General features: G+C 45.5%; 1 protein-coding gene across 5 annotated transcripts in view; it reads right to left on the reverse strand.

Moving 5' to 3' along the window:
• The window catches only part of LOC310824271 (ubiquitin conjugation factor E4 A-like), a 40,482-nt gene extending 18,708 nt beyond the window's left edge, over positions 1–21,774 (reverse strand). For 3 of the 5 annotated variants that reach the window (XR_014555014.1, XM_083697135.1, XM_083697133.1), the window contains exons 1-9: positions 21,718–21,774; positions 18,704–18,877; positions 17,421–17,597; positions 13,181–13,293; positions 11,377–11,529; positions 9,484–9,975; positions 8,705–8,896; positions 7,997–8,330; positions 4,889–5,024 (exon numbers count right to left, since the gene is read on the reverse strand). Coding sequence is in view for 4 of the 5 variants with exons in the window: in XM_083697135.1 (XP_083553261.1) it covers positions 4,889–5,024; positions 7,997–8,330; positions 8,705–8,896; positions 9,484–9,975; positions 11,377–11,529; positions 13,181–13,293; positions 17,421–17,597; positions 18,704–18,830 (1,724 nt within the window). In the remaining variant the exon portion in view is untranslated. Of the gene's footprint in view, positions 1–4,888; positions 5,025–7,996; positions 8,331–8,704; positions 8,897–9,483; positions 9,976–11,376; positions 11,530–13,180; positions 13,294–17,420; positions 17,598–18,703; positions 18,878–21,679 lie in introns of all 5 variants that reach the window. The other 2 variants (XM_083697136.1, XM_083697134.1) reach the window with 2 other exon arrangements.
• Between the last annotated feature and the right edge of the window lie 408 nt (positions 21,775–22,182).

Raw genomic sequence — 22,182 nt, forward strand, 5'->3', positions numbered from 1 at the left:
TACCAAATGTCTATTTTATTTTTATGAAGTGTTGTCACATGGAGAAGATCATGTGTCAAAAGGGGGGATGACGGATATTGTAAATAAGCATTATTCACAGAATTTGGCATAGTGAAGAAAGAGGGCAAATGGTTCCCCAATCAAGCAATCCTCCCCCTGATGGCCCATTTGATCGTGTTATGATGAACTTCGTTGTTTTGTTGAGTTAAACCCCTGCGAGGGAAAGAAATATTGTTTAGTTTTTGTGGGCATGTTTTCTGTGAAGAAGTCGGACTGAACTGGGTTAAAGCTTTTCCATTGATCCTCACAGCTAGGCAAGGGAGGCCTAGAGCAAAGAACGGCCTGTCTCCTCATGGGATCCTGACTGGTAGACCAATGCTACGTGAATTACTCTATGCTAACATACTGTGCTAACTTGACCAGAGTTTACAGAGGCATCCACAGAACCGTGAAGGAGGCACTCCGCACACCACTAGGGGGACCCCTCCACGACACCCAGCAAGGGAAGTGGGTGCTGATCAAGAACTGCAGGAGAAACAACACTGGAGCAGTCTAAGGCGGTTGGGGCTTTTCCAGGTACATCTCGTCACGCAGTCTGCAGAGAGAGGCACGTGGGTACATGCCACACACCAGCGAGACACACACCAGCGAGGCACCACCACCAGCGAGACCAGCCATCAGCGGGCAGACCGGGAGTGACCCAGCGAAACCAGACATCAGCGGGCAGACCAGCCATCAGCGGGCAGACCGGGAGTGACCCAGCGAAACTAGACGTCAGCGGGCAGACCAGGAGCGACCCAGCGAGACTGGACGTCAGCGGCCAGCCCCGGAGAGGAGTAGTAAGGCCAGAGACAAGGACAACACTGAGCCACCGCAGGGCTCCAACAAGAATCACGTGCTAGCAACCTCTGATTCCAACATAATTGAAACACCATGAAGCCGCCGAGACAATTGCGGCCTACGGAGTGGGGTTCCGAAGGGGTGAGGAGGGTGATGGGATGTTTTCTGATTGCTGCCACTATTGTTGGAGGAGCCGAGCCTGGAGGAGAGGTTCCAAACATGCGAGCAGAGACAATCTGGCATTAAGAATAATGGTGGATTACGCTAGACAAGGTAACATGACGGACATCCCTGCCTCCTCACGATCCCCAACATTGACACCCGTCCCCTTCACCAAAGTGGACAGAGAAACTCATAACTGGACGGGACTTGCTTCACAGCTGACCGTAAATGACAATGACTGCTATACACCGAAGCAATTGTTAGCATCCTAACTGATTTTGTCATAATGACCGTCAACTCTGAGTATAGACCTAACGGAGTAAATATCTCTAAGCTACTCCGTATAACCTACAAAAGAAGAATGTTCACTAACGGGGAAAACACTAAGATACAGATGACTCTGGTTCAAACCAACTGTACTGGAGCTAACTCCCCTCTATACTCAGCCCACTGTTCCCCAACGGCATACGCCCCGACCATACGAGTAGATGCGGTCGTGGGAAAACTCCCTTGGCCTAGCTATTACCGCCTACACTCGATGACGGTGCATATGCATGACTGCGCCCAGCCGGTAGTCACAAGACCACTGAAACCACGAAACTGTTCGGTGCCACGATCCCCAGTGGCTGTATACGAGCTACATAAGGTGCCATACTGTTTCTCTACTAAGACAAGAGGCCAAGTTTATCTGGAAAAGAGTGATTGTCAGGATAACGCAGAAAACCAAACCCAATTCGACCTCACCGCAGCTAAACCACTGCCAGAGCAAGTGTACTTAGTCTGTGGTTCAAAAGCTTACAGTTGTGTACCAAAGAATGCAGGTGGAACTTGCTATTTGGCATATTTGATGCCCTTAATCAGGCGTGCAGATGACAGGGAAATGGCAACACTGTATCGCCCTTCGTACATACACAAGAGAGCACTTTCTTTTGGCCAAAGATTTCTGAGTGTCCTAGTCCCTAGTTATGGTACATACACATCCCAGGCAGAAATCGAAGCACTCTCCCAGGTGCTAGAGAAACACATGAATCTTACCACAGTGGCTATTTCGGCAGTAGCAAAGGAACTAGATGAGACTAGAACGACGGCCCTGCAAAACAGAATGGCTCTGGACATGATTTTGGCTTCCCAAGGGGGGGTCTGCCACATTATTGGTAGCGAATGTTGTACATACATCACAGATGCCTCTAGCCCGGTAAAGGATTTGGTAGAGGAAACACACAGAGGTATAGAGATGATCCACCAAACCCATGGCTTTGATGTTTTCACCTCAATGAGTCAAGTGCTCGGGCCATGGGGGGCCTCTATAGCTAAGTTGCTGGTTACCATATGTGCAATTATCGCTTTCTTGATGACCTGTTGTATGGTGATGTCGGTGGTTTGCAAGGCATGTACAAGGAGGGCGGCCACCCACATGATGACAACTAACATGGTACTCGAACGAATGGAGACAGGGGATGACCTTTCTAACCTGAATCCCTTTCCCAGGTTTAACTTATTTGATGAGGAGGATATGAGAACCTCCGTCCAGTGAAATATGATATGTAGGCTGAAGTGTTGTTAACATTCAAGGAATTAAATGTTAAAAGGAGGGATTGTTATGGAAAATACATTCATAGAACTATTTTCAGGTTATACACTTTCATATGACTGATACAACTTGTGTAACTACTGTGATTACATTTTCTCTTGCCACACCTCTAAAGTTCTATAGCCATTGTTCCGAGAAGCACTGTATGATTTACCATATGAACAGCGGTGATGTCTGAGAGAGTGGTGGGAGAGAGCAATAATGGGGGGACAGGCGCATCCTGCCGATAGGTGTGAAATGTTGAACGGCGATTAATCAGTAAGAAAGCCTCCCCATTGTTCATTCTCTCCCGCCCTTTCTCACGTAAACACAAGCCCATCAGCCAGTAGACGTGGCGGTGCCTACTATTATGTTCAAACTGTATAAAAGACAAACCTGATCATTGTCTCTTCAGACTTGTGCTGAACGGACCCCCGGTTCTACGCTGGGCTGCTGTTACGCTCTTGTCTCTTGTTTGCAAGCAATAAATACCGGACTCAGATATTGTGGCTACTCAGGACTTGTTTCTTGATTCTTACCTCCGAAGAGCTAAAGTACAGAGTGGTAAATCCTAGACTTCCACCACACAGGTCAATGGGTTATGATACACAAACCATAAAAAGTTGCGTTAGAAGCTAGATGGGATGGTCCCTATCAGGTTGTTGATAACCAACAGAGCAGTTAAAGTAGAGGGGAAATCAAAATGGATACACGCCAGTCACTGTAAACTTGTTGATCATACTGGGGTGGACCAAGCCTTGGGGCTACAGAACCATGAGCAATAGGCTATGGGGGCCTACTCCGGGTGAAGACGATGTTAATGGGGAATCGTTCATTTGATGTCACATTACATCCATGCTGGTCTACCTCAGATAAGGGCAACACCTTAAAAAGAACCTAGTTACTGCTGTTCCTTTTTATCTGTCTTTCAGGTGGAGTTGTCCAAATCAGGGTGAGCTGTGAGCTGCACCAATTCCAACTGACATCACTCCTGGAACTTCAATGTTACCGTGTCACCTATCAAATGTGCTTCAGAGACAACTTGATAGATCAGTGAAAAACACATTTTATGGAAAGCTGTCATGTTTAAGAATACACAGTATGACAACAGTGTAGACTGAGACGACTCATGCTTGGTCAGAGCTTAGTATGCCTTCAAGTTTGAGAACCCTGGTATTTGTTAGAAGTATCAGTGATTCATTTTGATATGACATGGCTTGCTTCTGTATTTTCTTATTTTTGATTATTGTACTGCTTTCCCACTGAAGAATAATCAACTGTTGTAACTTTTCTAGCTGTATAGCTGAAGTAGCCTTCACCCCTCCCTGGGTTTAATGGTATTAAGTTCCAGAATCTGACGGTGATTCTGTATGAGGATGTTAAGTAAATGAAGGAATGTAATCACTTTTTATTCTGGCTGCTTTTTATACTTCTTGTTTTTATTCTTTTATACTTTTATGTTTTGATGTCTTTATTGTTCATTTTGGTAATTCTTGATTATTATACTTTGTTTAAAATAATCATAGGGGGGACTGTTAGAATTGTCCAACGCAACGCAGACTAAATAACACCAGGTGCTAGGGAAAGGGAGTTGGGGGACTAGGACCTGTGGCCTCCAAGGCCAAATTCCATTGGTAGTTATATACTTTCTCTGGTATAACCTGCTAGCCTGAAACATCATTTCTTTGTAACATTGAATAAAGTACCCTCTCCAAAAGACGTCGACCTTCAGATCTCTTTATTTCATCTCATTGCAAACCTGAAAACTATTGTGTTGCTGCGGAAGAATTTACACATATATTTAACAAACCGCAGCAATACTATTGATGTTGACTGCTAGGCTGTGCCAGTTGAGCAGGGCAGAGGTAACCTCGTCCCGAAGCTATTGCGCATATAAGCCTGGAATAACAACGACTCAAACCTGGCCTTAGTAGGGGTGAATTTACTGGGTAAAGTATATGTTATTATTTTATTTCAGTGAATCACACAGCTGTGAGGTGTAGCTCCCCATCAGAAATGTGTGGTGTACAAGCACTGGGGGGGAAGTGCTGTGGGAGATGACTGATGTGAAGTAAAGCCAATGGCTATGCACCATCTGTTTTCAATGGTCTTTCTATTGGCTTAATGAAGGCCAAGTTTGACGCATTTGGGCGGAAGTGTCTGGGAACAAGACTACACAATGGCTGGTGTATGGGCAGTTACAGTTCAAGTTGTGACATTAATACTAGAACCAAGATTGCGTTGGTCCACCAGACCTTTCGCTCATTTGGGCGGAAGTGTCTGGGAACGAGACAAGGGCAGAGGTGCAGTAGCTACCTGTGGAAGCCCAGGTGCAGGGTGAGCTGGGTCAGGATGAGATTCTCAGTCAGGAGGCTGTAGGACTGGGCGTAGTCCACTGACTGCTGCTGCTGCTGGGAGGGCACAGGGATCAGACATGTCTCCTTGTCCAGACCTGCGAGGACAGGAAGAGTCATTATCATTTGAAAGACTGTTTATTGGCCATGCAATCAATTCTCATCAATTGTTGGAATGTGGTAATTTTCTTTCAGGTCATTCACCTCACAAAACAACCACCAGGAGGTATCGTTGAGCATGATGGATATGTTTACATTGCAAGAGTACTGTACTGTAGCTTGAGTTGTTTCATGAGCTGCAGAGGCCTGATGGTGGAGGCACAGCAGAGCGTGTCCAAAACCAGGGGTGCATTTTTTTTGTATGCCGATGTGCTCCTCCCAAATAGGCAATGACATTATGAACAAAACAAGATTACATTAAATGATTCTATTTGTTCCATGTTTTAACGAAAATCAAGATTTAGCCGACTGGTAGTTGTTCTCTATGACAACTGTAGCAAACAGACCTGTGTCAACAAATCTCAGTTTTGGGGCGTTTCTATACCTAAAATCTAAAATCCAGTGTGACTGGAGCGCGATGTTCCCGAGCCAGCCAGGAGTTAAACGTTTATAGTGATATACTGTATGGTTGATGACAGAGGGTCATCTTTTTCTTGATCGTTTTCCAATTAACAAACAAAAGCGTGACAATTTATCCAGCACGCTCTGCCCCTTCAAACGATCCACCAAAAGGTGCTGTACAAAATAAATGCATTATTATCATCCCACTGAAACCCAAAATCCTTACTCCTGTGTCTTATGAAAATTTGTTGCATTATTAAAGCTGACGCTTATTCATGTGTGCGCTAAACATTTCCCCCCCTTCTCTGCGCATATGAACATATTTACAGTTGAAGTCGGAAGTTTACATACACTTAGGTTGAAGGCAGTAAAACTCATTTTTTAACCACTCCACAGATTTCATGTTCACAAACTATATGTTTCGGCAAGTCAGTTAGGACATCTACTTTGTGCATGACACAAGTAATTTTTCTAACAATTGTTTACAGACTATTATTATTATTATTATTTCACTTATAATTCACTATATCATAATTCCAGTGGGTCAGAAGTTTACATACACTAAGTTGACTGTGCCTTTTAACAGCTTGGAAAATTCCAGAAAATGATGTCATGGCTTTAGAAGCTTCAGATAGGCTAATTGACATCATTTGAGTCAATTGGAGGTGTACCTGTGGATGTATTTTAAGGCCTACCTTCAAACTCAGTGCCTCTTCGCTTCACATCATGGGAAAATCAAAAGAAATCAACCAAGACCTCAGAAAAAAAATTGTGGACATCCACAAGTCTGGTTCATCCTTGGGAGCAATTTCCAAACGCCTGAAAGTACCATGTTCATCTGTACAAACAATTGTACGAAAGTATAAACACCATGGGACCACACAGCCATCATACCGCTCAGGAGGGAGACACATTCTGTCTCCTAGAGATGAACATACTTTAGCACGAAAAGTGCAAATCAATCCCAGAACAACAGCAAAGGACCTTGTGAAGATGCTGGAAGAAACAGGTACAAAAGTATCTATATCCACAGTAAAACGAGTCCTATATCGACATAACCTGAAAGGCCGCTCAGCAAGGAAGAAGCCACTTCTCCAAAACCACCATAAAAAAGCCAGACTACGGTTTGCTACTACACATTGGGACAAAGATCTTACTTTTTTGGAGAAATGTCCTCTGGTTTGATGAAACTAAAATGTAACTGTTTGGCCATAATGACCATCGTTATGTTTGGAGGAAAAAGGGGGAGGCTTGCAAGCCGAAGAACACCATCCCAACCATGAAGCTCGGGGGTGGCAGCATCATGTTGTGGGGGTGCTTTGCTGCAGAATGGACTGGTGCACTTCACAAAATAGATGGCATCTTGAGGAAGGAAAATGATGTGGATATATTGAAGCAACATCTCAAGACATCAGCCAGGAACTTAAAGCTTGGTCGCAAATGGGTCTTCCAAATGGACAATGACCCCAAGCATACTTCCAAAGTTGTGGCAAAATGGCTTAAGGACAACAAAGTCAAGTTGGATTTGCCATCACAAAGCCCTGACCTCAATCCTATAGAAAATTAGTAGGCAGAACTGAAAAAGCATGTGCGAGCAAGGAGGCCTACAAACCTGACTCAGTTACACAAGTTCTGTCAGGAGGAATGGGCCAAAATTCCACCAATTTGTTGTGGGAAGTTTGTGGAAGGCTACCCAAAACGCTTGACCCAAGTTAAACAATTTAAAGGCAATGCTACCAAATACTAACTAAGTGTATGTAAACTTCTGACCCACTGGGAATGTGATGAAAGAAATAAAAGCTGAAATAAATAATTCTCTCTACTATTATTCTGACATTTCACATTCTTAAAATATAGTAGGGATCCTAACTGACCTAAGACAGGGAATGTTTACTCGGATTAAATGTCAGGAATTGTGAAAAACTGAGTTTAAATGTATTTGGCTAAGGTGTATGTAAACTTCCGACTTCAACTGTATGTCCATGTAGCTGAAATGTGCGCAATCAACTGAGAAACATTATATCCTATCAGTTAATTAATATGCACTTTCTCGGACACACTACCACATATATTCCATGTCTGACATCATTTTATGAAGTGTCCATGAAGACATTAAATATTTCTAAATTAAGGTTCATCCAAAGACATCATCATCCCCCTCACAGCATTTTAAGCAGCACCCCTCACAAAATATAATTGTGCTACAACATTTCCCCCACTTCTCTGTGCTGTGAGAGAATGCGTGATGTTGGTATAAGAGTAGATCCTCGTTAAAATAACCTGATATTTAAACCATTTCCACTCTTCATATCTCTGTAATTCATGAGCTGCACTGATTACAGCTAACCCATAACTGCATGTGGTTGTATTATTCCTTCTCGCGAAATAGACTTCCTACAGTACTCCCCCCCCCACACCCCCATAACGCACATCCAGATCTGGAACCAGGCCAGATAGAGGTTGCTCTGAGAAAGGACAGCTGATGAGTCAGACAAACACAAACACCCACCTCTGGCATGTACATTGCGGTTGCGCCTCTCCTCCTCGCTAAGCTCTTTGAGGGCGCAGTAGGTGGGGTTAAAGGTGAGCAGCTTGGGCGAGCGCGGGCGGCAGAACGGTTGACACAGCTTCAGCAGCGCCGCGCCCAGGTTGAGGAAGAAGGCGTCTGAGGCGTACATCTGGAAGAAGATCTCTGGCATCTGATTGGCCCAGATCTTGCTGCGTCCGGCGTTGGCTTGTAGGCAGCCACCCAGCCAGGTGAGGAGCACGTGGCGCGTCTCGCTTGACTGCTGTAGAAGGTTCCTCAGGATCTGGTGCAGCTTGTCGTGGAACTGACCCATGAACTGAAATCACAGGGAGGCAAGGAAGACATCAATGTCATCGCCAAAGCAGGCAGCACTACCCTTTCTCTGTTTTACCAAACACAGGTTCTATTAATTGACATGACAACTTCATTTAAGTTAGAGAGTAAGTCACATCTACAGGCTGTATTACTTTCTAAGACCTGTATCAATGTATCTATCCAACTCTAGACAGTAAGATAGCTTGAAGTGTTGGGGAGATGGGGGAATATAAGTGGGGATTGGAGATAGCTGTGTGTGTGTGTGTGTGTGTGTGTGTGTGTGAGAGAGAGAAGAGTATCTGCCTCAATATTTATTATACAGAATATGGTAGGGCAATCATTTGAGAGAGACAGAGACAGAGAGAGAGAGGAGACCTGGTGTATATTGGACTCCTGGACCTTAATCTCCTGCGGGCTGGTACGTGAGGGATTGTGGAAGAAGCCGTGACCCTCCACCACCCCGGGGGTCTTCAGCAGGCAGGAGATACTCAACACCGACCCCAGGAGGGTCTTCTGGTACTGGAGCCCGTTGGTGGGGTCTTTGGGCTGGATATGCTCCACCAATACCTGGGTGGAGAGAGAATTTGAAATGCATTGAACGGCGTCATCAAAGTATACTTTGAAACCTTTAATATGCACTTTAAAATCAAATAAACATGAAACAACTTCCCTGAAACAGTTTCAGCCTTGAATGAAGACCATGTTCAATGGAGAATCCGTAATGAAAGTGTGATTTTTAGTCCCAAGACTAGGTTTAATCTGTGTGTCCTGTTATCTAAGGTATCTTGTCTATTTCAACAGACATATGAATGATATGTATAATAAATCATGGTTAAAGGGACACTTCACCAATGTTTAACATCACATTCATCATCTCCAGCACCATACCAGTGTCTACATATGGGAAAACTGTGACTTTCTACATTCTGTATTCAAAAAGATAAGAGAAAGGGTCCTAAGGAAGTGTCCCCCCTATGGTGTCATTTCCTTAGGACCTTTTCTCATCTTTTTGACTACAGAACCTAGAAAACCACAATGTTCACATATGTAGACACTGGTATGGTGCTTGAGATAATGAATGTGATGTTTAAAATGGGTGATGTGTCCCTTTAAATAATCCTCCAGAGAAGTGATGTGTCTGTGTGTCTCCTGACCTTGGCGATGTCTTTCTGCCTGCTGAAGTAGAGGAGTATATCCAGGTAGTTGAAGAGCAGCAGCTGACAGAGGTCCAGGTCCTTCACCCGACCCTGGAAGATATCCAGCACGGGAACTATCACCTCCCCGAAGGTTCGCACCTCCTGATCCACTAACAGGCCAGCGATCACCTCTTCCACAAACTCAACCACCTCCTCCAGCTCTGCAACACACAACATTACATGACTGCAGACAGAAGAGACTAGACTATGACATAATATTATAGAATAGAATATACAAAAATAGAATACACTATTGTGATCTATTTTATTATAAAATAGAATAGATTTACGTGCTCCTCTGACTGCCTGCAGCAGCAGGTCCAGAAGCTGCTTGTATACATTCTGGCTGACGTAGATCTCCGGGGTGAGCAGAACTGTCCGAGTGTTGGAGACCGTCAGATTCTTACACCGCACAGCAAATGACAACAGCTTCTCTGGTACCTTGGTCACCTGGTGTGCAGATACATTATCCATGATTGTCAGCACATTAACATACATACACTACATAGCCAAAAGTATGTGGACACCCCTTCTAATTAGTGGGTTTGGCTATTTCAGCCACACTCATTGCTAACAGGTGCATAAAAGCAAGAATACAGCCATGAAATCTCCATAGACAAACATTGGCAGTAGATTGGGTCGTACTGAAGAGCTCAGTGACTTTCAACGTGGCACTGTCATAGGATGCCACCTTTCCAACAAGTCAGTTCTTCAAATTTCTGCCCTACTAGAGCTTCCCCAGTCAACTGTAAGTGCTGTTATTGTGAAGTGGAAACGTCTAGGAGCAACAACAGCTCAGTCGTGAAGTGGACCCCTGAGTGCTAAAGCACATAAACATCGTCTGTCCTCGGTTGTAACACTCACAACCGAGTTCCAAACTGCCTCTGGAAGTAACGTCAGCACAAGAGCTGTTCCAAACTGCCTCTGGATGCAACATCAGCACAAGAACTGTTCATCGGGAGCTTCGTGAAATGGGTTTCCTTGGCCGAGCAGCCGCACACAAGCAACATCACCTAACATCACCATGTGCAATGCCAAGCATTCTCTGGAGTGGTGTAAAGCACACCGCCATTGCACTCTGGAACAGTGGAAACACGTTCTCTGGAGTGATGAATCACACTTCACTATCTGGCACGAATCTGGGTTTGGCGGATGCCAGGAGAACACTATCTGCCCGAATGCATAGTGCCAACTGTAAAGTTTGGTTGAGGAGGAATAATGGTCTGGGACTGTTTTTCATGGTTTTGGCTATGCCCCTTAGTTCCAGTGAAGGGAAATCTTAATGCTACAGCATACAAGGACATTGTAGAGAATTGTATGCTTCCATCTTTGTGGCAACAGTTTGAGGAAGGCCCTTTACTGTTTCAGCATGACAATGCCCCCGTGCACAAAGCGAGATCTATAATGACATGGTTTGCCGAGTTTGGTGTAGAAGAACGTGACTGGCCTGCATAGAGCCCTGACCTCAACCCCATTGAACACCTTTGGGATGAATTGGAACTCCGACTGCGAGCCAGGCCTTCTCACCCAACATCAGTGCCTGACCTCACTAATGCTCTTGTGGCTGAAGGGGAGCGAATCCCTGCAGCCATGTTCCAAAATCTAGTGGAACGCCTTCCCAGAAGAGTGGAGGCTGTCATAGAAGCAAAGGGGGGACCAACTCCACGGTTTTGGAATTAGATGTTCAACAAGGACATATGGGTGTGATGTTAGGGTGTCCACATACTTTTGGCCATGTAGTGTAACATGTAGGGAGGGTCAGGATGGCTGGCTTGTTGTTCTTGCAATAGGAAACAAACTAAGCTAGATTTACTCAAACAGTATGTAGATTTGTGTGTGTGTGTGCCCCACCTCTTCCTTAGCTCTCTGGTAGCAGCCATACAGGTATGGTATGGCAGACTTCTCCCCTGCGTCTCTGTCTGCAGACAGGTTGACCAGGCTACAGGAGGTCATGTAGAGGAGCTTGTTCCCTGGCTCCAGGAGCAGCAGCCTGTTGAACAGAGCCTGGGAGGGAGGGAGGGAGGCAGGCAGACACACACACCTTTAACCCAACAGTTTGGGCTATGAACTACAATGTTTGACTTTGTTAAGCATGTAGACGATGCACTGTTGTTCCAGGGAAATTAAGGGAAGAGGACATACAGCAGTGATGGCATCAGAAAAATTGAGGGGAGGATGTTGGTGGTCTTTAAGACCAGTTTGTCATCCATCTCTTCTGTTCAAAACAACACTTAGTGTACTGTATGAGATCTTTAAATAGAAAGTTCAACTGAAATGACCGTGAACAGTACCTCATCACTAATACAACACATCCACTGCTGTAGTACCTGCTCAATGTTATTCATGTTTTTAATGTTTTTCAGGAGTAACTTTACCATCACTGACCCATGCTACAGCACTAGGGATGGGCATGATTAATCGACGATCGATTAATTGATCATTAGAATTTCGTCGATGACATTATTTTTTTAGTCGATGAAACTAGGCTTCGCGTTGTGCCAAACAACTCCCCTTACCTGTTGTAAAATCAGCGAAACCCGCGGCCTCTTGGGGCTTATTGCTTAATTTGACCACACGGGGGCAATATTTGAAAAAAACGCCACAGGCCTACTCAGTTACCTGCGAGTTTCGTGTATTTCAAAAGTAATCATGAAGAGGTCACGGCGAAGTGTGGTGTGGGACCATTTTGTTTTAAAAAATGACTTAGTTAACTGCAAACACTGCGAAGCTGTGTATAAGTATAACTCGGCCATGACTCAAATGATGTACCACTTGAACAACGCGCATCCGACCCTGGTTAGTGGCGGTGCATCCTCCTCTCAGTCTCAACCTAGCATCAACTCGGTGTTAGCACGGAGGAGCTGCGATGCACAACGAGCAGAGAAAATTACCCAAGGGATCTGCAAGTTCATTGAGATGGATATGCTGCCCTTAAGTATTGTTGAGGGAGAAGGTTTTCGAAAACTGATAAACTTATTGGAACCAGCATATCACATTCCGTCACGACGTACTATCACCAGACTGATAGAAACTCACTACGAAGAACGGAAGCAAGAGCTGTTAAAAGAATTAAGCACAGCTGACTGGTGCTGAAGTTGTATGCGAGTTACTGGTTATTTTTTTATGAAGCTTTGTTTAATAAGCCTAATTCATTGTTGGGTAGGCTAATCTCCCTCTTTCTCGACTTGGTGCCTTTTTTGATAGTTTTGAGTTACATTTGGCAAAACCTATCCGACCTAAGTATTATATATTTTTGGTTAAGTTATTGTTTAACATGATTGTTTTTTTTTTTAATATTATTATTATTTTGGAAAAAAAACGAGGGTCAGTTGTGTTTATAAGCACTGGCTTAGCTGCAGGCTCCGCTGCTAGAGCACAGCAGCGCGTATCTTCAATTGAACGGATCCGGTTTAACTGCCACAAGAGTTGTTCATCTTGTTTGTTTAACTGCCACAAGAGTTGTTCATCTTGTAATAAAGATCTCAATGAGGAAAACACGCTGTGTTTTTGTATTTTCATTGCATTTTGAATATAGCCTATAAATAGTGAATTTTAATATAAAAATATTAATGATTAATCGAAAATCGATCGTTAATTCTCCCGACGATTGACTAAGACAATTTAGTCGAATGCCCATCCCTACACAGCACCATACCTGCTCAATGTTGTCCATGTCCAGCCAGTCCTGGCCATCCAGGTCTGACGCCATCTCCTCCAGGTAGACACAGCGAGGAGGGATCCCATTACCTCCTCTCTGACAGGGATCACCTGAGTGGTCAAACACAGAGGTGGTCAACACAAGAAAGAGGGAATGGCATGCTCAACTCATTCAAAAACGTCCTTAGGATGCATACGATGATGATGATTATTTTCATTATTAATAGACTGTGTATTGTTCTCTAAACACTGAAGAAGGTGAATGCCAAAACACGTTTGTTTAACTGCTGCTGCAAGTGTGCAGTAACTGAACCACAGTAATTCTAGCGAGTGTGGGTTTTCTTTTCTTGATACAAAATTTGACACTAGACATAGAAGTAGCATTGCTCCACATGTGCTTTAGCTGTATGTGCTTTAGCTTACATGTCAAACATGTTGCATGACACAAAAACAGTAGTCATAAAAGTTGTATAGAAAGATTTGATAGCTAATCGAAAAAAAGTATTTTCACTCTTTATTATTCCCAGTAGATGATCATGATGAGTCATGTCAACATGCTTCCCAGTTTAAGAGCACCAAGCATCACCAAGGTGGGTGAGTCACTGACTGCTGACTGGAAGCCGAAACTTAAAATGCTGCAATCCAACACCGAAGACAAGGAGCAGATTAGGATGGATCATCATAGATGATAGACGACAGACTCACTCCTACTCAGGGGAGGTTGGTGGAGGTAGAAATCTGATGACAAGCTTATGTAATGCATGGAATAGAATGAGGAATGGTATCAGACATGTGTTCCATTCTATGCATTACAATGAGCCTGCCCCCCGATTTCTACCTCCACCAACCTCCCCTGAGTAGGAGTGAGTGAGAATAAAGAGCGGGAAGAAGAGGACAGTAATCCTGGTGGCGGCACACTACCCGGATGCCAGACAGTCTTTCTATAGCTACACAGAGTGATTTCATGAATGAGACAGCCAGGAAAGTAGGGTTGTACAGCAGTCCCCTGAGCTCAGCCAGAAGCTTAGGCACGCTTGACCCACTATCACTCCATCCAGCACCTAACATGAATCAATGGGAGACAGAAACATGAACGAGAGGTGACGAGAAGAGGGGCTTTTCACATTTAAACAGGGGGAAAATGATGGGCAATTAATCACACGTTAATCACTGACCTCGTCCCCAGGCTATTGCGTACAGCGCATATAAGATGGCGGCGCGCATGCATCGCGATGCCCGGTGTCTCTCCAGAGTTTGCGAATTAGTGGTTATTTGCTTGTTTATTTCAAGTATTCTCGCTAAAAACAGTTTAGCATACATATCGTACAGCCGACGAGAACTTTTGGACATCGGTTCTGGCATTCCAGACACCTTTATCGACGCAATACCTGAGATAACCAAAACAGCGGGACCAGCTAACTCCGCTACACCGACCGGAAGCGACCCCAGACCATGTATATACCAGCATGGCTGATGCTTACAAAGCTGTTCCCCTCCCCCACCTAGGTCAATCTGATCACCTCTCATTGTTCCTACTGCCCAAGTACTCAGCACTCATCAAACGGGTGAAACCTACAGTGAGGACAGTCAAGGTCTGGCCAGAGGGAGCTGACTCAGCGCTCCAGCAGCGTTTTGGAAACACCGACTGGGGTGTGTTTGCCACACAGGCCACCCATGACTCCCACACGCACATTGACTCATATGCCTCCTCTGTTTTGGACTACATCAATTCCAACATCAATAGTGTCACCACACTCAAACGGATCACCACTTTCCCTAATCAGAAGCCATGGATGAACAGTGAGGTCCGACTCCTGCTGAAGGCACGCGACATTGCCTTCAGATCAGGGGATGCTCGGGCCTATAGCTCATCCAGGGCTAACCTGCAGAGGGGCATCAAAAAGGCCAAGCCCAACCACAAGCTGAGGATCGAGGATCACTTCAAGAACAACTCTGACCCCCGACGCATGTGGCAAGGCATCCAGGCCATCACTGACTACAAACCCACTAACACCTCACCCCTCTCCATCGACGCCTCCTTGCCTGATGAGCTGAACCACTTCTATGGCCGCTTTGACAGGGACAACAAGGAGGTGGCCATCAAGGCTGTGCTCCCTGCAGATCACCAGCCCCTCACACTCTCTCCCACCGACGTGTGTGTGGCACTGAGCAGGACTAATGCACGCAAGGCTGCTGGTCCTGATGGCATCCCCGGACGCGTCCTCAGGGCCTGTGCTGTGCAGCTGACTGAGGTTTGGACTGACATATTCAACCTGTCCCTAGCCCAAGCAGCTGTCCCCGCGTGATTCAAAACCACCTCCATCGTGCCGGTGCCAAAACACTCCACTGCAAGGAGCTTAAATGACTTCCGCCCAGTCGCACTCACGCCCATCATCATGAAGTGCTTCGAGAGGCTGGTCTTAGCTCAACTCAAGACCTGTTTACCACCCACACTGGACCCCTTCCAATTCGCCTACCGGCAGAACAGGAGTACAGAGGATGCCATCTCAACGGCACTTCACTCCACCCTGTCCCACCTCGACAACAGCAACACTTATGTGAGAATGCTGTTCATTGACTTCAGTTCAGCTTTCAACACCATCATCCCCTCCAAACTGATCTCCAAACTCAGTGAACTGGGCATCAACTCCTCCCTCTGCAACTGGATTCTGGACTTCCTAACCAACAGGCCGCAGTCTGTTAGGCTACACAACCACACCTCCTCAAACCTCACCCTGAACACCGGCGTTCCACAAGGCTGTGTGCTGAGCCCTCTCCTTTACTCCCTCTTCACCTACGACTGCACACCTGTACATGGCTCAAACACCATTGTTAAGTTTGCAGACGACACAACAGTGATTGGTCTCATCAGCAACAACGATGAGTCGACCTACAGAGAGGAGGTCCAGCACCTAACAGTGTGGTGCAACGACAACAACCTGGCTCTCAACACCAGAAAGACCGAAGAGCTCATTGTGGACTTCAGGAAGTCAAAAGCTGGCACACACACCCCCATCCTCATCAACGGGACTGAGGTGGAGCGAGTCACCAGCTTCAAGTTTCTGGGTGTCCACATCTCTGAGGATCTCTCTTGGACCCTCAACACCTCTACACTGATCAAGAAGGCTCACCAGCGTCTGTTCTTCCTAAGGAGACTAAAGAAGGTCCATCTGTCGCCTCAGATCCTGGTGAACTTCTACCGCTGCACCATCGAGAGCATCCTCACCAACTGTGTCACAGTATGGTATGGCAACTGCTCTGCATCTGACCGGAAAGCACTGCAGAGGGTGGTGAAAACTGCCCAACGCATCACCGGTTCCTCACTCCCCTCCATTGAGGCTGTCCAGGGCAAACGATGCTTGCGTAAGGCACGCAGCATCGTCAAGGACATTTCTCACCCCAACCACAGACTGTTCACCCCACTCCCCTCCGGGAGGCGCTACAGGTCTCTCCGCACCCGAACCAGCAGGTTCAGAGGTAGCTTCTTCCCTGCGGCTGTCACCCTACTGAACTCCAATTCTGCACCTAGCTGACAACCTACCAACCCCTGCACCCCCCCCCGGACAATTGCACTACTCTTACAGTATTCCTATAAACTGTACATACTGTATCCTCACTTGTACACACTGCTCTTACTCCATACCACTGCTCTTCTGTACATATCTGTCTATACTGTTCATAATGCACATATCCTTATATTTTTCTTTTAATACTAGACAGATACTGCTTACACTGCACTACTTATACTATACTGCTCATATACTGCACTTCCTGTATATACTGTTCACACTGCACTTTTCTGCACTTCTGGTTAGACGCTAACTGCATTTCGTTGTCTCTGTACTTGTACTCTGCACAATGACAATAAAGTTTAATCTAATCTAATAAGCCTGTAATAACAACGACTCAAACCTGGCCTTAGTGGGGGTGAATTTACTGGGTAAAGTATATGTTATTATTTCAGTGAATCACACAGCTGTGAGGTGTAGCTCCCTATCAGAAACATGTGGTGTACAAGCACTGGCGGGAAGTGCTGTGGGAGATGACTGATGTGAAGTAAAGCCAATGGCTATGCACCATCTGTTTTCAATGGCCTTTCTATTGGCTTAATGAAGGCCAAGTTTGACGCATTTAGGCGGAAGTGTCTGGGAACAAGACTACACAATGGCTGGTGTATGGGCAGTTACAGTTCAAGTTGTGACATTAATACTAGAACCAAGATTGGGACTGATACTCACTGTTGTCCAGGGTGATGAGGAAGATTCTCTGGATCATGTGGTTGATGTTGAGCTGCTCACACAGTTCCTGTCTGGAGCGGAAGGAGCGGCTGATCTCTGCCACAGAGTCATCATTGTCCTCGATGCTGTCAGACACAGAGTTCTCAGACTCCGACTGGCTCTCAGCCGAGTCCTCCGCTGCAACAGAGTAAGTGACTTTAGCCAGACAATATGAAACCAATTGACGCCTTAACACTACCTGGGAAACCTGCCTTGGATAGGCTTATGTTTATTCTCATCAGTAAAAAGATAAAATTACATTGACCCCCCGCAAAATGTAACTGTATAACTAAATTACACAATAGCCACTTTTCGACAGAGGTGCCAGTGCATGCCAAGGTTTACTTGCGGCAAGCTAGTGCTCAAAGCCTGGTGATTCGAGCCTAGTGAACAAGCCATTTAGAATTTCAAAAGGCTTTCTAGTCTCGCCCCATATTGAAGGGGGAGTCATCAATGCTGCCCCCCTTTCTTCAAATTACCCTTCCCCCAAAGGGTCAAATGACTGATCTCTCTGTGATGTTTACAAGCCCTCAGGAATGTGTTATTGCTGTGATGTCATCAGTATAGAATTGATAGGATGAGGTCTCATTGGTCCTCCTTGCAAACCGCTCTTAATTTAAATACTGTGGTTGAAAGCCGGGTATAAAGACAGAAGTAGAGCACAGATTCATTCTCTTTGTCTTGGTGTGTGGTCTCAGCTGTAACATTCTAATATGAAGTATTTGCCTTGTAATAATTGTATAAACTTACAGTATTATTAAAGCCTCATTTGATTCATTCTAATGTGACCATTTTTGCACTAAATCAGCACAAACTCGATTATTTGCACAGTGTTACTTAAATTATTTGGGAGTCTTAATATTATTAATATTAAATTATGCTTTGCTATTAACAATATATAACCACATTTCCTTACCAAACCTCCATATTGTAACTGCCATTCTATTAGGCCCTACAGTATGATCTCCAGTTTGTTTACATTCTGCAGTTCGTAAGATGGCAAACTCGAATGAAAGGTTTCAATTTGTTTTGTTCAAGCCCAGCACTGGCACACCTAATTCAACCACTCAATTTGATCATTAATCCCTGATTAGCTAGTTGAATCAGATGTGTAAGTACTGTGTTGAAACAAAAATGAGGTTCCGATCTCCAGATTACAATGATAAACCTAGTCCAGACTTCTCCTCACCTTGGCTAGATGGGGGTCTGGCATCGTGAGACAAGGTAAACCTGACCATACTCACAGGGTGGTTCACATTGCTGTGGCTGTTTTCGACCCGACGCAAACTGCTTGGCATCGGCTACGGAGCTGAAGAGGGCAGCGAAGGGGTTGCGGGAGATGTTCTGCTTGTTATTGCCCTGGTCAGTCATCTCAACCGGAGCACCAACTCCATCCACTGGTGATGCTGACCACAAACCTATACAGAAAGATAAGTGCATCATTAGTATCACTGACCACCAGCCTGGATAGAGATAGATAGATAGATAGATAGATAGATAGAAACTTTATTTATCCCAGGGGGAAATTCAGGTTCCAAGTAGCATACAGACATAGGGGTATCACACATAACATACACATACAACATACAACATTAGCAGCATTTTATACAGGCGAGGTGCAGTTGTAAATGTCTTTGCAGTTAGGTGAGGTGCAAAAAGGTAAGGCAGACAGTGCGATTATAGCATTAAATACTAAAAACTAAATACGGGCTACATAAATATGGACTATTTTAAAGTGCATTTAGTCCAGGCTGGTGGAGGGAGGTAGGAGCTGTGTATGAGACCTAGCATAGCTAGTAAACATTGTAGATAATGAGGTGAAACAGTGACATGATACATGATAGTGATATGATACAGAGGGTGGAGGTTATGCAGAGAAGTCCATCTCTTTGCCCTTGATTGACCTATTGTAGAGTTGTATGGCTCTGGGGACAAATGATTTAGTAAGTCTGTCAGTTTTGCTTGTCAGTGCTCGTAACCTCCAGCTGATCAAGCTCTTCTGCTGGATGATGGTGTGGTACAGTGGGTGACCTTCATTGTCCATGATGGTGAGCAGTTTGCTCAGAGTTCTTTTTTCCAGTACTGAAGTGATGCTCTCCAGTTCAGCTCCCACAACAGAGCCAGCTTTCCTTACCAGCCTGTCCAGTCGCCCGGCATCCCTCTTCTTAGTGCTTCCTCCCCAGCACACCACTGCATAGAAGAGAACGCTGGCGACCACAGACTGGTAAAACATCCCTAGGAGTTTGCTGCAGACATTGAAGGACCGCAGCCTCCTCAGGAAGTACAGCCGGCTCTGTCCCTTCTTGTAAATCGCATCAGTGTTGGCTGACCAGTCCAGTTTATTGTCCAGGTGGACCCCCAGATACTTATATGTGCTGACCATCTCCACATTGACTCCCTCAATGGAGACTAGTAGCAGAGTGGGCTTAGACCTACGGAAATCCACCACCATCTCCTTGGTCTTTGTAGTGTTGAGTTGTAGGTGGTTGAGTTTGCACCATTGCACAAAGTCCTCCACCAGGCTCCTGTACTCCCCCTCCTGCCCATCTCTGATACACCCCACAATTGCCGTATCGTCCGAAAACTTCTGCATGTGGCATGACTCTTTGTTGTAGCAGAAGTCAGACGTGTACAGGGTGAACAGGACAGGAGAGAGCACAGTTCCCTGTGGTGCTCCGGTGTTGCATACCACAGTGTCCGAGAGGCAGTCCTTCAGTCTGACAAACTGTGGCCGCCCTGTCAGGTAGTCAGTGATCCAGGATACCAGGTGGGCGTCCACACCCATCTGCAGGAGCTTGTCTCCCAATCTGAGGGGTTGGATGGTGTTGAAAGCACTGGAAAAATCAAAGAACATGATTCTCACAGCGCTTTTCCCTTTGTCCAGGTGAGAATGCGTCCTGTGCAGTAGATATGTGATGGCATCGTCTACTCCAACCTTCTCCTGGTATGCAAACTGTAGTGGATCCAGTGCATGGCTAACCTGGGGTCTGAGTGTATGTAGAAGCAGTCTCTCCATTGTTTTCATAATGTGTGAGGTGAGTGCGACAGGCCTGAAGTCATTGAGTTCTTTTGCGTGTGGCTTTTTTGGGACAGGGATAAGACATGATGTCTTCCACAGTGTTGGGGCCCTACCAAGACGTAGACTCAGGTCAAATAAGTACCTCAGCGGCTCTCCCAGTTCGGCAGCGCAGGTCTTGAGCAGTCTGGGACACACTTTGTCTGGACCCGCTGCCTTACTGGGGTTAAGTCGCTTTAGTCCCGATCGCACCTGGTCTGCCGTGATTGTAGGGGGGAGGGGCTGGGAGGGAGGGGGGGGTGGGTGGTGGGGTGGCTCTTTGTCCCTGGGCGCTCCAGTAGACAGTGGCTGATGGCTGGTGATTGAGGTCGGTGACGCCTTTGATGATGGGGGGTGTTGGGAGATGTTGGGAGATGGGGGGCTGTGTGAGATGGGGGAGAGGTGTAGAATGGCCCTGCACGCCGACAGAGACAGAGACAGCTCCTGGAGAGGGGGTGGGGTAGGCCACCGCAGCTGGGTGGTTGAACCTGTTGTAGAACTGGTTCAGTTCATTGGCCCGGTCTCGACCTCCCTCAACACAGCTACTGCTCTTCCTCATGCCCGTCATCATCTTCATCCCATCCCACACCTCTCGCACGTTGTTCTGCTGTTCTGCTGCAACTTCCTCTCTACCTTCCTTCTGTATAACTCCCTTGCCTCTTTCAGATGCACAATAGTATCCTGCTAATGTTTGAAATGTGCGACCCAGAGCATGGGCAGACAGTGGAGAAGAATAATACACAGAATCATCTGGCAACGTAAACTAGCAAGCGTTGTTAGCACTGTTAGGTATACTGCTAACCTGATGACACCTGTCAAACATGCCAACGTTACCTGTCTTACGATTTACATGTTACGCCATTGACCCGGCTAGCTAGCTAGCTAACTGTACATGGCAAACGAAATGTCATGCCACACAATCACAACGACAAATGCTGTAACGCGTTATCTATACGAATTCTAACTATCGCTTTCAATACACATATTGCATTAACTACCTAAATACTCAAAAGAGAAGTTGCCAACCATGTACAGCAAACAATCAAGCTACTTCTTGGCTAGCTAGCTAGCAGCTGTGATTAGCAAGGTAAACTGCCAAGACCGCGCGGCGCTCAGGCTGCACATAACGTTATTTAAAGCACAAACCTTAATTACTTGTATTTACCTTAAACTATGTGTCAAAGTACCAGCCTATTGTCATACCTGGATGAAGAGAACTTGAAATAGTTGCTTCTCTCTGCGAAACATGCGCGCAGTTCCTCAGTAAACAGAGATGAGGAAACGTCATCAAAAGGAGACGGTGAGACCTGTGTTCTCTGAGCTCCAATAAGCTCCATTAAGACTTCCGATTTCGCTTATCGCCGTTTTCGCGGCTTCAAAATAAAGTTAAAACATGACTGGAAAGTGATGGGATCACAATATTTTGTCTTATTTTTGATGAAATAAGGACAAATTACCCAACATAAACTATATACAATTGTGAAAAAGTATTTTTGATCTTTAAAATGTACATATTGGTGCAATTACATGTCATCAACTGGACTGGACAGAAATATTTTTCAAAGATTTCAATTCATCTCCCCACGTTTAGCCTCTAAATTGTTTTTGTGTACAGTCCGCAGCATCACCTCATCCACTCTGACTCTGAACACAGGGGCTTCCCCAGGG

The sequence above is a fragment of the Argentina silus genome, assembly GCF_951799395.1.
Source record: "Argentina silus genome assembly, chromosome: Y".
Classification (NCBI taxonomy): domain Eukaryota; kingdom Metazoa; phylum Chordata; class Actinopteri; order Argentiniformes; family Argentinidae; genus Argentina; species Argentina silus.